This window comes from Motacilla alba, chromosome 4 (genome assembly GCF_015832195.1).
Source record: "Motacilla alba alba isolate MOTALB_02 chromosome 4, Motacilla_alba_V1.0_pri, whole genome shotgun sequence".
NCBI lineage: Eukaryota > Metazoa > Chordata > Aves > Passeriformes > Motacillidae > Motacilla > Motacilla alba.
Genome location: NC_052019.1, coordinates 14909205 through 14926663, shown reverse-complemented (window position 1 = coordinate 14926663; position 17459 = coordinate 14909205). Strand labels below are relative to the sequence as shown.

The following is a 17459-nucleotide window of genomic DNA, read 5'->3' as shown; positions in this document are numbered from 1 at the left end:
AACCTTGTAATGCTCCTGTACATGATGTTTTCATTTGCCACAAGTAGATGGATATGAATAGATTTACACAGGATTTTGACATCTAACAGGACTCAAAATTAAGTGATATACATATTGTTTTCATCTGAAACATTTTCTTCCTAAAATCCACATCTGGAGACAGCTTTTTTAGTAGTACTGCTAGTACAAATATGAATGGTTGAAACACTTTGAATCTGTATTTGTGAACTTCCCCATACTTGAATGAGTTTAAGGAAAAGGGCAGATGCCTTTTGGACAGTATGATTTCTCCACATTTGGCACATCTATTACGTTAGACATTCTGATCAGAGCAGTTTCTGAGTGTTCAAGACATAGCACAGGCTCACCTGGCTGCCAGTCACCACTTCAGTGTAACATATATCTGTAAATAGTGCTATTCACATCCTTATAAATGTAGAAATAAAAAAAAAAAAAAGAAGTCATGTTCGTGTCTCTCCCTCCCTCTGGGAGTAACAAATGACCTTATTGTTTGTTGCTTTGCTGACACTCCTGCCCCACAGCTTCCAAGATGCCAGTCACATTGCTCTTTGCACAGATTAAAACCATTATGTTAAACTCAGAACAAGTGATTCACACTCAGCTTGAAATCTGCTGCCTCTAAAAGTCTCAGAAAACCGATGCATGTAGAACTTCTCCTTGTTGCTTTTTTTTTTTTTTACTAGCTATATTAGTTGGTTAGCTAAAAATCTTTACACACCTTCCCAAGTTCTTAAAGCAAGTTTGAGACACTTTATTGAACAGGTATTAGAAAAGAAATTGCTGTCTTTGCTACTGAGTTGAAGTAATGGGAAAAGACAAAAGAATATTAGAAAAAAGAAATCTGCAAGAGGTTCTGAGTGTGTTGTTTTTGACATAAGGCTATGGATTAAATAATCTCAATTGTTTAAACTGAAGTTATCCTACTTAATATTTTAATTTTTTTTTTCTGAAACAGAATTATTTAGCATTTTCTACAGAGTGTTTGGTACCATGTGTAACTGCCAGCACTGACTGTGCTGCTGGAGTCAATTACATGCAGAGGCTGGAAAGCTTTCATTAGCTGGAAAGCAAAAGTTGGCCAGCTGGGATGCTTGGCTTGTGGCTGGAAGTTGCCTAAGAGGCACATGGCTGGTTAATGGTACTAAGCTGTTCTCTGGATCTCACACATAGGTCAGTAGGCAGCACACACCAGCCCTGATGATGGCTTGGACACCTGGGAGCCTCACACACACTACCTCAGCAGCCTGTTGCCCAAAATGTGTTATGATATGATCTGCTGTGGGAAAATAAAAGATTGATCATAATTGCTTGGCTTTAGCTATCTGAGGTGTGACTCGGGTACCTTTAGCTATATGAGGTGTTATTACAGATACCTTTCTTACTGCTCTGGTGGCTGCTGTAAGCAATAAAGCCTGAAACAAAACAATAAAAAATGAACAGGATGTTCAAGGAACTAATCAGAGTTACAGCACAGATAGGGAATAATTTTGAGGCATAACACAGCTCAGAATTTTAAAGGTCTGTAACTTCTGATTTCAGTACTTCTGTACTTTCAGTACTTTTTTGTGTCTGAAACAGATACAAAAATCCTTCAGGCTGGAGCCTAAACCCACCTGTGACATAGGCAAACCCAAATACGTGTGCAATGTAAAGAGATTTGCATTAAAACCAAATTAAAGATTATTACAGGGAGGCAGGGAGGCAAGACAAATAAGCAACTACAACATATTTTAAATATTTTATCTTTCAAACATACAATATGATACAGTTGCATTGGGGATTGAAAGGATGTAAATCTACTATGGACCCTTAAATCAGATTCACTGAGATAACAGGAACACCCTCTCCAAGTTTCCTGGCAACCAGTCAATACAAACACAAATAAATAATACAGAAGCTAACACAAAATGTGCAAAAAATAGCTACATACAATTACTCTCTGTAGAATGACTATTTTTTTCTGAAGATTTCTGTGTCATCTTCTAGCCGGATGTCCTGGTGGTTTAGAGCAGTCTCTAGCTGAAGCACCGGAATTCACACAAGTAACCCAAGAAACCTCCAGGATGGCATCTGCTCTCTCTCAGTGTGTTCTGAACCCTGTATCCGAGTTCACTGCAAGCAGGCCAATGTCTGACTTGGCAGGTTCTTATCTTATCATGAATCGCATTGTGCTGGAAAAACTTTGGAACTTTCTAGACCTGGTATTTCTGACTATTTGCTATCCAGTGGCCAGGAAACAGCCAGCTGAGGAACAGCTGTGCAGATGACGAAACAATTGATATTATGTGGTAAATTACTGCATGCATGTATGCACCCAGAATCTTGCTGTAGCCTAGTTTTTAAGTTTGGCCCAAGTACTGGACCACTTATGAAAATAAGTTTACTTTTCCACTGTCTTACCTATTGCATCTTGTATCAAGTGAGCAAACTAAAATCTATCTCACTTGAATTTATGTTTCACCTTCCCAAAACACGATAATCAGTCACTTAGTTTCCAAGGTCAGATGCTAGGATGGTTTTACAAACAAGTAATCTCTGTGGATGATGTATGCATAGTATCATTTTTCCTTCTGAAATATGTGAACAGGAAGTATTATTCTTGGTTTAATTCTAGAGAATAAAGATAATAGGAAATATCAATGAACTTCTAGAAAAAGAAAATGAAGGGTGAGGCTTTTTAGCAGCAGTGGGATAATTTTTGATACTGAAACAAGCCAGTATCTAGTATGCAAGGCTTTAACATGCAGGTTTTGCAGTCCCAAAAGTAGGATGAAACTGCAGTTAGAAATCAGCTGAAGCAAAATTTACAGCCAGCTAAGGCAAATAGAGGATATGGATTCAGTTGATTAACTCAGTACACTAAAGCAAATCTGAACAAAAAGCCTGCAAAAGAAACAAACATGAGCTTGTTCCAGCTGCCTCCTCTGTCTGAAGAGATAGGTCCTCTTTGTGCTGCTGGTGCAGATCTGAAGAAGAGAAAACAAACAGGATGTTCACAGCACAGAGCTGAGTTAGGATTCTTTTAAATATCAGGGGTTTGTTGCCAAGGGTGAAGTTTGTGGCCCAAGTGCTAAGCTAGAAGTTTCTTTATATGAGCCTGCCAACAGATTCCCTTTGGCTGCCATGATTCTATAAACAGAATATCTTTGCAAAACCCTGGGAACTCTTCTTTCTACCTTCACACAAGTGCCTTGTTTCTCCACATCCATTTGCTGTCTCTGGCCTTATGCTTGTGATTTTATAGTGCTCTTCTAGACAGCAGTGGTCCTGGAGGACTGTATTTTCACAGCACTTGGTGCAATAGTATCCAGATCCACTTCTGTGCCTCCCTGACATTGCAATAATGCAAGTAATCTATGCCACCACTAACAGCTTGCATCTGGCTTCCTTCCTGCTTACATTTGTAAGGCGTCTCTGCCATCTAGCGGGTATTTTTTACTCACAAGTTTTTTCTGACTTCAGGGTGTCACCTTAACAAGCCAAAGTCAAAATTTGACTCAACAGGAACATCGTTCAAGTCTGGAGAGGAGTTAAGGGGCACCATCACCATCTGAGAAGCCCCAGGTACTTTTCAGCACCTTCTAGGCCATCCTTCTGCTACCCTGACTCAGCTCTCTCCTTTGCTATGCCCATGTAACAGGAGTTGTGGTGACATGAAAAGTCACTTGTCCAACTCTGATGGTTTTGGGCTCAGGACATTATTCTCTGGGGGCTGAGAGGGCAGCAAACAGCCTTGTAATAGCAACCAGCCCTGGTGAAAGGGGATGCAGGAGCCCCTGCATGCCTGTTTCGCTGTTTACTATGGAAGTATGAACACTGAGACCACCAACTCTGCCAAGGACACTTTTCCTAACAGATACCCACTCCAATTAGTGATATCCCCCCGACCAGCCCCCAGGCAGTTAATGGACCATCACAGAACACAGAAAACGTACCTAAGAAGGTAATCATCAAATCATTTATATGCATCTGCTTAAGGCTTTTTCTGAAAAGGCAGCTAGTTTCTATGGAGGTGGTGTTATTTACTGCAGAGAATTGATTGAGTGATTCTGGGAAGAATGTAAGTATTCATTGGCTTATAGTATTTCAATTACTTAAATTTCAGGGAGAGGAAAGGATAGTTTTGCATTCAGATTGGGAAGCTCTGTTGTGATTTGGGATATAAAGGAAATTAATTAAATTTTTACAGTGCCATGCATAGAGGATGGAATACAGCGCTCATGAAGGAAACAAGCAAGGAAACTTTTCCTAAGGAGGATGAGAACAGTTGAGTTGCTCTGGAGGAGAGTGTTGCCCCAGGAGAGTGTGAGACTGGTGTTTCAAGTACACCAGGGATTATGTTACTTTGAGTACCGACAAGGATGGGAAGGAAGGGGCAGCTGCTCCCCTGGTTACACACTGCAAACGCCATGTGGCAATACTGCAGAACTGCATGCTCACCCTTAGCTGAAAGGAAAAACACATTAATGGTTTCCAAAAACCTTGTCATCCAGGTTCCCTCAGCTGAGTAACACACACACATCACAAAACTTTGAGGAAAAATATTTAAAACTTTGGAGAGGAGAAAAATCTTCTGTCAAGAGCTCAATAAAGTATTGTATCCTTCAAAGTATTGTACTTTTTCTTCCAGTTTGTTAATATTGTCACTTTGTTCACAGCTATTATTTTGAAGGGGATAACTGTATTTTCATTTGACATGTTGTCCTGGGGTGACCATTCAGTTGCAGAACAAGGAAACCCTATTTTAATCCACTGTGCAAGTGGCATTTTGTAACCAATCAAAGCCCTAACAGGAAGTCTGTTCTATGATCTACTGCCTAGAGGTCTGGAGCTATCAGTGGTACATATAAACCCACCACTTTCATAACATTTATATGCTGGTGCTAGGATATAATTTGCATGCAAGAACACATGTTGAATTGCAAGGTGAGTAAAAGTTTTCAGTGACCAGCAGGAACAGGGAATACTCACTTTCTCTGTAAGTGTGTACCAAGAACTGGACACGTGTTACAGAAGGTGATGTCCACCTCCTTTGCTGTACTGCATGAAACACTACAGCCCCTCCCAGGGACAGGCAAGCTGGAGTTGCACCTCTGCTGCCATAACCAGGGACAGCAAATCAGGACCTTCATAGCAGAAGTTATCATTGCAATTATACACAAGTATTAAAAATTTGCATGTGCTTGAATAGGGAAGAAAGGATAGTAAGAAATAAAGCATGGATTTTCCATAAAAAGAATATAACCACAAACCAGTGTTTATGTGTTGATATATTCTACAACATTCCAAACAGTGAGGAAGTTCTCATTCAGATGTTCAAGTATCTCATGTGTACCTATATATGCAACAGCATACAGATTATGACACATAGTCAGAATTGAAAACAGTAATCTTTACTGTAAATTCACTGAAATACATAATAAATTAATTTATGCTCCTCATAAAATACAGATTAGTATGGATAAGTAGGGAGTTTGGGAGCACTGCTTGCTAATTAAGAAGTTATGTCTTGGATGTAATCTGCATTCTTTGCAGATAACTCACTGGCTCAAGGTAATTACATCAAAATATAGAGATTAAATTTCACACAAAATGGACGATTAAAAGAAAACTTCCTCAAGATTTAGAACAGAAAATTCCAGTAGTTGGAGAAATGTCCTTTAGATCTGTTGCCATTTGATCTGTACTTTGATTATTCAAATTATATTAATAAAAGCAATTTCAAATTTGTAATAGATTTTATATCAGAACAGTGAATGTAAAAACTTCACATCATCAATGATATACAGTGTTACTGTGTGATCAATGAGAACCAATTAACACCTAATTTTGAGCAGCAGGTGCTCACAGACAGCTGTGCACAATTTGTGAATAGAAACTGCTAATTCAATCCACAGTAACTAACTACTTCAAGACCACTGTGTATTGCATATGGAGAACATATAACAGGTGGTAGAGGTGGGATCTGTTGACTTCTGCCTAATTTATTCAGTTGTAATGACACTGGAATGGGTTGAACTTCTTTTACTTACGATGCAAGGGTGCACTTAGAATCATCAGGATTATCCAGGCAGAGTAAGAACATTACAGACCTGTGAAAATACCATTTTATTTAGCACCTTTCAGGCAGACAACTGAGAAAAAAAAACCATGAAAAAATGAAACAAATTCACAGTACTATCATGTTTGAATCTTCCCTTCATTAGATTTATCTTAAAATCTATGGGAAAGACTAGAGCTGTGAAACCTATTGTGAATAACTGGTAATTCTGCAGACATTCAATAGTGTTTTAACTATTGTTTAGATTTTAAATTTTAAGTACATGAGGCCATCTTCTGTGTCTGACATTGAGTAAGTACAATGTTCCACTCAATCATACAATAAAATGTAGTGTTTTGCTCAATAAACAACCAGAAAATGCCAAGTCTGAAAAACGTGACATTATCCCTCCAACATACCAGTCCCTCCTGAAGACATGACATTAATGGCACTTCAGTATTGCACAGAAAGAATCAAAACAGATAAGGTGCTTCTGCAAATGCAGCATAATAATAAAAGGTTTTCACTTACTTGTAATTGTCAGTGCAAGTGACATCAAAACCAAGAGTTTTCAGCCTGGTTTCTAATGTCTTTACGCTATTAGTTCCACAGGAATCTCTGTGAGGAAGAATTCCAATATTATTGCAAATATTTTCTTATACAATTACTTTTCACTGAACTTGATGGAATTAGTAAAGTAAATCCCCATTACTTTGCCTCTTTTGTATCCCATAGCACCTCCAGAAGAATGGTGTACATTGCTCTTTATGCTTCATTTGTTTACATTACTGTTGTTTTACAATTTATCTTTTTACAGTTTACAGAGTCTGGAAGATTAGCTTCAGCCAGTGTAGCATTTCTGATTCTATTCACCAATAATCCCACGTTTAATATTTGACTAGACAGAAAAAGACCTAAATAATTTTATAAAATAGTAAGTGTTTTGTTTGTAGTATTCTTTGGCAACTATTTAGGTAGTGATAAAATTGATGCTGTCTTTACAGAATAAGTTTGTTATAACAAATGAGAATTAAACTTGTTAGAAGCTTGTTCTCTCTCTTGAATATTGAATAATAGAAACATACAGAGAGAAAAAAACCCAGAAACAATCCTAAACACAGCTCCTGTTTCTAGCACTGATTTTTTAATTTGTAGTCCAATTAGTATAAGAAAGTTTACAGAACCTACTGAGACCTCTAAACTTGCACCAGCATAAAGTATTAAGGCCAGTGCTACTTCTCTGCTGGTCAGTAGATACCCATGACTAAAGAAATCATATGGAGACTAACAAAGTAATTGTAGGAAACAATTAATAAAAATCTACAATTACTCCCATGCATCCATTTACTGAAACATAAACTAAGATTCAGTGCTTGTCTCAGCTTTTCTTTGTAAAAAGGGCAACTTTTGCAAAGATTAGCTGTATGTTTCTTCCCTCCCAGAGGGTATGATTCTTTGATTTAGAGAGACAGGCTGAAAAATCTGAACTATGCTATGTAGAGTCCACAACATTGTGGTAAAATACACAACAGACAGCCCTAACTGTTTGGACTGATCAGTTTTGTTATATTTGTTTATTACTTATTTGTGTGTTTGCTTTATTTAAATTACCAAAATTAGCAAAATTAGACACTTAAAAAGCCTACATTGTATTACTGGAATAATTATTGAGAGAAAAAAAGCCACCAGTTGGTATTTGCCCACTTCTACAAATTTTCAAACAGTTAAGATAGGTGAAAATTAAAAGAATACATATGGTAATGTGAAAGAAATATCACTCATCAGCACTTAATCAGAAATTCAGATTGACTCTTTTAGTAAAACTGTTCAGGTTCTATCTTTATTCAGGGTCTGAGATCCACACACACATCTAACCAAAAATTGGGTCCAGATCAAATGTTAGAACTTATTTATATCTTCTCTAATTCTGGTATTTCTGTACTCTCTGAGAAAGGCAGGTTGTGTCTCCTGTGTTTATGAAAGCATCTAAAATACTTTGTTTTAAGTAGTATGCAAATATAATCCAACAGAAATGTAATGTGAAATTTTTAAGACAGGTCCAAAAGGGAGAAACTTATTTTTATTTTAAAGACATAACTTACCTATCTGGTCCTTCAATATCATCCACAACCCAAATGACAACTTGTGAGATTTTGTCTTTCTGAAAATTAGGTATTTCATAATCTGCAAAAAAACTGATTCAAGAAAAAAAAACAAAACTATTAAGAACATGAAAATTAAATAGTCCTTTTCCTCCTCTGTATTAATGAATTCACCTAAAAGTGAACAAGAATGAACTTTTAAAAATGCAAAAACAAATCAAAAAGTCTTTGATACTTCCTCATAATATCTAATCTAAGAAGATATGAAATCCAAAGGTTGATTTTAATGTCTCTAGATTAATTTTTTTTTTTTTTGTGAGATGCTGGCATTTCAAAGCCATAGATTTCTAATCCCTTTAGCAAGATACAGTGTAATGATTTCCAGTCTTTTGGGGGTTTTTTCACTCAGAAAGCTTGTAAGGGCTGAATGCCTGGTCCAAGTCTGGGCCTAGGTCTGTTCTCTGATTTGCTATTTGCCTACATGTGTCTCCTTAAATGTGTGTATCAGCACTGCAGTGTCTCTGAGCCCATTTAAATGTTCTGAGACCTCCACAGAGAAGAAGGGACCATTAGTTGCCACTTCCTGGGTGGGACCACCAGTGACAATGTGGGTCTGTCCTCCAGGTGCCTTCAGGCTCTGCCATGCAAGCACAGGACATGTGCTGCTTGCCAGTGTCTGTTGGTTCATGAAGTCAGCAAATTATTTCAAATTTCTGGAGAAGTGGAACAGGAGGACAGACACCAAGAGTTGCTTCCTCTGGTCCAGTCTGGTATGGTGGTAGCTGACCAGAGACCAGCAGCAGCAACAGCAGGTTTGCCTTTCTGTCTGAGGTGTCCAAGCCTGTCCAACACACAGTGAAAATATAACAAAAAATAAAGATTCCTACTCATTTACTAAATCATGCATATGCTATTGCCCAAATTTGGAGAATCTTTAACTAGAGGTGTCAAAAACCGCGGAGGAACAACGTACAACTGACTTCAGTAAAACCAATTTTTGAGCTGGCTTCTATTATTAAAGAAATCTGCCAAATAAATTCATACTGTGTGAATGAGCAAAGTTATTTGGCCATAAAATGAGAAATAAATCTTAACTGAAATGATATCAGGTGACTTAATGATGATTTAAGTGTACAAATTTTAAAACTGAATAAACTTTGAAAGGGGCTCTGAAATACTTGAAAACAGACCAGAGAGATGGTTAGGAAGACAGGCAGATCTTTCAGATTACTTTCTGCTATTAATTATTCAAATTCCAGCTTTTTCAAACATGATCTCTTAAACACATTCAGTCATAAATGGACCAGAAGATACACAGCAAAGAAAACAGATGGAGTAACTGGCTTTGTTTTCTCCTTGGCAGGCTGAGTTCCAGTGGTGATTTCACTGGTTAAAATACCACCAGATTGGCAACCCAGGGAACTGGGGGAATTAATGTGTGTGTGGGATGTTTTTGAAATAAGGAATCTGTAAATTAGCAGAAAAAAGGAATTCCTTTCTAAAATAAGGAATCTGTAATAGAGTCTGGGTATTGGCCTGCTGCCAGGTATTACCATCTGCAGAAGATTTGATCCCAGTTGACCATTTGACCAACCCAAGAAAACTGTTTAAGTCTTTGTGATTAGCTGAAAGCTGTGTACAGAGATGGATGTTTTGGGGTACAGAGGTAAGTAGTTAGGAGATGTTTTGGAAAAGATACTTCTTTCTCTCCTATCCAGAGATAAAATTGCCTTTTCAATGGTTATTTTTAGTCCTCATAAATACACAGGAAGAGACTCTCTTCTGTAGGTTTCTAAAAGATGTAATTTTTGATCTGCCTTGGACAGGCCAGTTGCAGAGGGAATGAAGGATGCATTTGTTACCACAAGTAAGCAGTCACTGCAGACACATAGTAAAAGTTCTAAAGGGTGTGCTTTTACAATAAATTTTGAATGTAAGCTTAGATAAGCTTCTGCATGGTGGTACACCTCTGAATCAGGAAAAATACTCCTGTCCTTAATATAAAAGGAACTAAGAAGAAGAGGAAGCTCATCTTTGCTATTATTCTCCTCAACAAACCTTTTTTTTTTTTTTTTTTTGCTTTCTGAAACAATAATAGACGTCAAACTGCATCCACTCTTGGTCATGGAGAAATAAATACTGTCCCTTTAGAGCTTACCAAGTTTGCTGGTAGGCCTGACAAAAGCTACACTCCTTGTAACAATATCCTCTATTTGGACATGTCCCTGAAGAAAAATTTCATTAACACTCATCTTTTTGAAGACATTTTGCCACAGTATATTGGCTGACTCTAGGGCAGCCTTCAGAGCATTCACCATGCTTGCTGCAGCAGTTTGTAAAATGCAGGAGTTGGAAGGATTGTTCCCATACGCTACATATTAATCCTTCAGCTAGGGACGATTAATATTTGTCCCCACAACTCAGCAGACTTTGATGCAGCAGGTCTTTTCAGCTACACTTCCCATGCTTTGTGCAGCAGATGACCCAAATAATTGGTTGACTTTTCTTTTTTGTAGTCACCCAAACTCTACACAGAAAACCACAGTACACAGACTCTACACAGAAATCAGTCAGTTCTCTCACCCTGGCTGTGGATAAGCTCCTCCCTCTGCAGAACCATTCAGCAAGACCTGGATCACCCCTGAGCTGTGCCGTGCATACTGCAATAGATAACAGCGCTTCTCAGATCTCACAGATTTGTCATGTAACTCGCTATTTTATTGCAAACAACAGTAACCAAGGAAAGAATTTTACCACGAAGACTATCACAACTGCAAAAATAATACTAGACTAGCACCCTAGCAGGTCACTGAAGTAAAAGGGACAGCAACCAAACAGGCCATGGTTTAATTCATGGTTTAATTCTTCTCAAGCTATTTTCTCACATTTATAAGTATTCTTCAGCACAAGAAGAAAGCATTTTGGCATTCTCTGTTGAGTTTGATTTGTAAGTAAAGGGTTTTCAGCAAGGCTGTCAAATTAGAACATGTAATCAGTAGACAGTCAGTGTGCTTAATGTGCTTAGTATATGGTTTTTATTAACAAAGCTAACAGAATTTTAACACATTATCTAGCTAAGGTGAATATTAAGTTCTCCTTGCTAAAACACTTGCAGCTAGTCTAAAACAGTGTATTTGTATCAGGGGAAATAATCCAGTAGAGTTACAGGTTTAAATCTGTTTTGAAGTAGCAATGTTTTCCTGAACCACCCAGACACACTTGCAGATGTATGAAGTCAGCACTAATAAAATATTTACAATGATTGAGGCCATCCTCCAGAAAGAATCCACTGCATTGTTTTCACATTCTGTCACCGTAGGGCAGGATTCATAGTCCAGGCCTGTAGGAAGGCATGTGATTTGTGCTATTAGATGATAATAACTAAAAAAAGTGACTTTAGTAAGCAACTAAATATATTTGTGCATTATTCACTGAACCCACAACCCATGTTTGACATAGCACTGAAAGTTGTTGTATTTTTTCAATAATTTTCCATCCTTTTACACAAACAGTGACGTTCTGAGGGTTCAGTAATTTGGCTGAAATGGTTCTAACTTCATTCCTGGGATGCAGGGAGCTCCAGGTTCAGAAGACTGAATAAGAGGTTTATCCCCACTGCAGGACCATTTAGATTTCATTGTGTACTCCCCTGACTGCAGTGTTAAATATTTCCATGATACAAGAGAGAACAAGACAGTGAAGCTATCCCTGATTTTTCATGGGGTAAGAGCAAATTTAGTTTCTCAAGGACACAGATGCTGGTATCCATTATGGTTTTAGAGATAAATGTTTAACATAGCCCTCATTGTCTTACCAGGGCTGTCTGCCTGCCCACACCAGTTCAGAAAATCTCCAACGAAGCCAAACAGAGTATCACCCACAGACATGTAGCGACGTCCTCTGTCAGCAAAGCTATTGACTAGTAGCTGATTATTTTCCCAGAAAAGAGACTAGGAAAAAAAACATAGAGAAGAAATATACCAACACTTGGGTGCGGACACAGTGAGATTATGGGATATTGAAAACAGTTGAAAATACGTTTTGATATTTCTTTCAAAATCAAGCTAGTAACCAGAAATGTTAACTATCTGTTTAATGGAACAAGTTTTTTAATTTTCCAGAGGTATAGTAGAGAAATATCAGAATATCAGAGAAGTATCAGAAATATCAGATCAAAAATTCTGATCACAAGTGACTTGAGGAACAGTAGTAGTTTGATGAGAAGGGATGTAGTCCTATTTTAAATATAGTTAGGCCTAGCTTTGCCTGCCTCAGCAGAGAGATTTAGGGGAAGAAGAAAAAAGGAAGATATTTATAAACCAGATATATGTTACCAGAAAAAAATCTCTCAACGTTGCTATGTTGGCTTATGGTGTGAAAAAAATCCCGTATGTCGAGATGTTATTTCTGTGTTGGTAGAACTCCTCATGAATTGAGCCATGTTGACAGTAGTATTTGTTGGTTTAGCTTGTATCATTTAGAAATGAGGAATAATTGTGCTAGAGGAAAAACTGCATTAAAGCACAACACGTCTTTTGCATTTCCATGGTTCTTTGCAATTGCCAGCACATCAAACCCTTACTGTTCTCTGGCACAGAACAACATCCTCTCTCATTTCTGCTTTTGCTTGCTCAGTGTGTCAGTGTTTAACATGGCACTGTCACGAGACTTAGCTGTGAGGAGTAAAAGCAAAAGGTGATAGCAGGCACAGCATTTGCAGCCAGAGCACCTAACTTAAGGAAAAGCAGAAGTGGAAGTTCAGGGACTATGGTAGAGCTCCCAGCACAACAGGAATAAGGGGGGAATCTCTGTAATATGAAAAGAGAGATATTGCTGAGAAGTTACTGCATGAAATAAATGGAGCCAAACACATTGAAACATGCTATGAAGTCTGAGTCTAGTTTATAAACTACAGACTGGTCAAAAAGAATGACTCACAAATCAGTTACAGAATGACTCGTCAATTTTGAACTGTGTCACATAAAATCTATTGTATGTCACAGGGCAATTAACATAAAAAATTATTACCTTGTTAGGTGGAATCGTGTGAAATGTCAGGTTGATAAATAATTCATAATCATTAGGTAGAATGCTGCAAGGATCCTTGTTAATAAATGCATTTTTGAATGCTTCCCATATCTGTGAACAATTCTTCTCACTGTAATCATTGAAACAAACAAATAGCAAAATTGTTTTTTCAAAGATGAGCAAGAAAGATACTTGTTCTCAATTCCTTCAAATACCCCAATTAAAATCTGTATAAGGCTAAGACAGAAAACTGAAGTCAGGGTGGTAAAAAACTTGTAGCTCAGGAAGAGCATAGAGATTTTGTCTTCTGAGTCATAACTGCAGCAGATAAGGAAGAAGCAGCAAGGAAAATATTAGCGTTTACAGTGTGGAATAAGAAACACATTATGATTCAACAAAAACCTTAGTAGGTACGGTAAACATAGTGAGTTTGCTATCCAACACTGTAGAAATAGCTTTCTTTGATATTTTCCAGATTCAAAAAGCCATTTCAAATAAAGCATAGCTAAACATCCAGTGCTGCTGGAACGCAATTCTACTCTTAAAATTTCAAATTCAAATACAGGACGAGTTGCTAAAAAGCTTCGATGGTAGAATAAATGGTGACAAAGAGATGCCTTCAGCTTCTAGGCCCTAGGACTAGAAGTCTTATCTTGCTGAAATCCGTACAGTGACCAGGGATTGTGAGGCAGGGACACACACTGTCTCTATGCAGTAAGTATAAGAACTACAAGTATGTTGTTAGCATTCAACACTTCAAGTGCTGAAATAAGATGCTAGGCTGTGCACTCCAACATTTCCCTTCTGCCACCTCTGTCTTGGGAACAATAACCTCCATGGAGGGACGAGACAGGCTGTCTACAGATGGAAGTGTCCTCTCTCTTTGGACTTTCAGGATCCCACTTGTCACAGCTTTGAGCCTGCCTGGAGTAATTAAGAAGGGAATTTCTACTTTCACCACTTTTCCACAGTACCTTTCCCACATAATGCTGTGACAATGTATGCCACGAACACTCTGCACAACAGAATAATTACGTTATATGCATACAGCCTTCCTAACATGAACAGCTGTCATTGCAAAGCCCTAGCTTGAACAACAGTAGTCCTGATAAGTAAATCAAACCTTGCCACAATAGTGTTTTGCTTGTTTAGTATCATCCATATACAGCATGGTTGCTGCTGGTACAGGTTCTTTAGGGAGCTGCTTTGTGACACTGAATGTCACAGACACTTTAAAGGAGCCCTTGTGATGAGCTATGCAGGAAACAGACCACAGATTTTCTTACAGAAATCTCTGGTCATGTTTCCAACAACTCTATAAAAATTCCCTATATACTGTAAGCAGATATGGATCTTGACCTAAAAATTTTCAGTGATGCAATATGATCCTTGATCAGTAGTTTCAAGGTTTAAACAGATTTACTTAATGAAGGAATTTCGACCCTTTTTTCTGATTTCAAGCTGTTATGCTTTGGTTTCTGACAATTGTATATACTTAGATCTCATTTTGCTCAAGAGCTTTCTACTCGAAGCACTTACGTTAGTACTTGTGGATTATGGTCAACCGAACTTTTAAGATCTTCCTTGACAGGTGCATCCATCAGTCATTTTCTGGTTAACTCACATATTGCTTTTTTTTTTTCCTCATGACTTTTCACCCAGTTTTGAACAGCTTGTAAATCAAAAGGATTATTCTGCTCTGATACTCAAAACTTCTTAGCTGGCAAAAACACTTTTTGAAACTACAGGGTGGGGAAGGACTGCAGTTCAGGACAATGCCTTCTAATCTTAGTAGACACTAATAAGTCAGATTAATTTCACACTATTTAGTTTAAAAATTGTTTTCAAAGCTTTCATGATATACTACAAATAAACAAATATGGACGAAAAGCATTATAGGAACATTTGTGTTATTTAGCGTGGTTCTGTTAGGAAATGTCAAATATGATCTTAATTCAAATTCCTCACTTCTGCATGGCCACAGCATTTTGTAAAATGCCTCTTTTGATTGCCATTTTGCACATTCTGTTTTAACATGTGGGAAAGTTTTTCTTATGTTCCTATAAACATCTTTATGTTTTAACTATCTTGCAGTGTAAAGACATGTTTTACTAGCTTCCTTTAAGATAGCAAAGTATTTTTAGAAAATCTGTGCATAAATTCAGAAGCAAAACCTATCCAGGTGGTCACATCTCTGTAAAAGCTTGCCAGGGGCAACTAAGAAACAGTCAATGAACAGAAAGGGCTATTAATAATTAGAATATCTATTTTGCACCTGTGCAATATAAAATTTCCATTTTGTTTGAATTACATTATTTGCTTGTAGACCTAAGGGAAAGAGAAAAGTCCCCACATTATAAGAAACCAGTTTTGTAGCTCTTCTTTGAATAATGCCATTTTTGGTCCAAATTCAGGAAAGTAGTCCTAATGTCCTGCATGGCTTCATGCTATCCTGAGCAAGAATACTTTGATGAACATGTTCAAACTTCTCAATTTTAAAATCATGTTGTGAAAGTATAACCAGAATTCGGTAAATCACAAAACTATCATAAACATGAGACATATAGAAATGTTTTCCAGAATATTGTATTTATATCTCTAAAAGTCCAAATCAATTAACAATACAGTTCTAATTTCTACAGTAACTATCCTTTATGTTACTCATTTTAGCATATTCTTTATTATTATTCATGTCCTGCTTCAGATATAAATGAAGTGGCATGTGTTAAGTCCTGCAGAAGCTCTACCTATCTAGAGCCTACTGAAAGACCAGATTACCTACACAACTGTTAACTACGTTCACATATTTTATATTCTATAATATATTGCAGGAATGTAGAAATCTACACTTAAAGTTTACTCCCACCTTCCATTGTGACATGTTTATAAATTTGCCAAGTTTGAACTGTTCCACTGAAATTCAAGCACTGTGTTATTTGCATCAGGATGATCTTTTTTCCTTCACCAGAAACTTGAAAGGAAACACTTCTAATAGGTTAAGAGTATTATTGTGCAGAAGTATACTGTTTTGCCTTTGTTAAAAGCAAAAATTTTGTTTTAAGTCCTTTATCTTCCTCTTTTGCAACAGGAACTGAAAATGGGAGGGTGGGGAATCAAGGTGATATTTGCAATATCATCTAACCCTGTTTAAAGACAGCAATTCAATACCACAAGAACCCAGATACGGCCCCTGTGCAAATACCTTTTACACTTTTAGGACAATTTTTAGTGGCAGAATAAAGGGTTGAACTCCAGGAGATTGTCCTTCATATCTTCTTCGTTTTTACTGAAGTCCTTACAATGCAACGAGGACAGACAAGTGCACATTTTAGCAAAGTGTGTGATCTACCTCCAGTTCTGTATAATACCACAACTAATAGAAGCTCACAGATAATCCCCTGGAGCAGTTGATTAGTACTTGATTTTTCAGGTGGATAAGCTATACGGGTTCCTTCAGTACCACAGGACAGCTGTAAAGTGAAATGTTCCCCTTTGTACATGACCTGACATACAGACATGCAAGGCAAAGTTGGTCTTCCCAGGACTGCTATCAGATTTGCTACTTCCAAAACATCATCCCTGTCATTTCTGTGCACTTTTCTCCTTACAGAAAGAAAGGTGGGGTGCAGTGGGCAAAAAAAAGTGAAATAAAGAATTGAAGAATTAAAAGTCTTGCCTCAATTACTCTACTTTACTTAAAATATGACATCCATCAAAGTGATTTTGTTGTTTCCATAAAGCTACAAGCATGTTGGCTTCAAAAGGATCACTTTCATGGCTAGAAGCATAACATCAAGTTTCTGATTAACAACCATTTTGTACAGAACAAAAAAAACTAACCCAGAAACAAGCAAAACTTACCCAACAGCAGGGTTCACAATTCTAATATAATCATAGCATCTTCCAATGACAATACTTTCCAGGTTTTGAGTGGTACCTTCACCTTTCCATTTCCTTCCCTGCACTCCTGAGAAGCTGTTCATACACAGAACAGAGACAAGTAAAAGAGGAAAAAAAGGGCTTATCATCATGAATTCTTGACAATCCAAATTCTTAAAAGAAAAAAAAAATAAATAAAAAAGGAGAGTTCAATGATACAATTTAAATTGAAACCTGCAGTCTGAAAGTTTAATATTTTCAGTACTAACTACAGCTCAGTACACAAGACAAAGGCGGAAAAAAAAACCTTGCTGGAAACTATAACCTAACTATTTCCTGGAACGATTGCAGCACAGGGATACATCACTTCCTCGTGTCTAAACTATTCC

The 17459-nt window shown here is 37.4% G+C and overlaps 1 protein-coding gene across 3 annotated transcripts; it reads right to left on the bottom strand.

Annotated features, from left to right (window-relative positions):
* Window positions 1–1747: 1747 nt before the first annotated feature.
* BST1 (bone marrow stromal cell antigen 1) lies at window positions 1748–17459 on the bottom strand. 3 transcript variants are annotated; one of them, XM_038135765.1, is made up of 9 exons: window positions 17053–17459; window positions 13192–13321; window positions 11978–12113; window positions 11421–11503; window positions 10747–10823; window positions 8164–8256; window positions 6593–6679; window positions 6054–6113; window positions 1748–2987 (listed from the first exon to the last, which is right to left on the bottom strand). In XM_038135765.1, exons 1-9 carry the CDS (start codon window positions 17220–17222, stop codon window positions 2873–2875), a joined length of 951 nt encoding a protein of 316 aa, XP_037991693.1. In that variant the 5' UTR covers window positions 17223–17459; the 3' UTR covers window positions 1748–2872. The 3 variants fall into 3 exon arrangements, with proteins under 3 accessions (XP_037991693.1, XP_037991694.1, XP_037991695.1); XM_038135766.1 differs by lacking the exon at window positions 1748–2987 and adding an exon at window positions 4317–5356; XM_038135767.1 differs by lacking the exon at window positions 1748–2987 and adding an exon at window positions 4317–4467.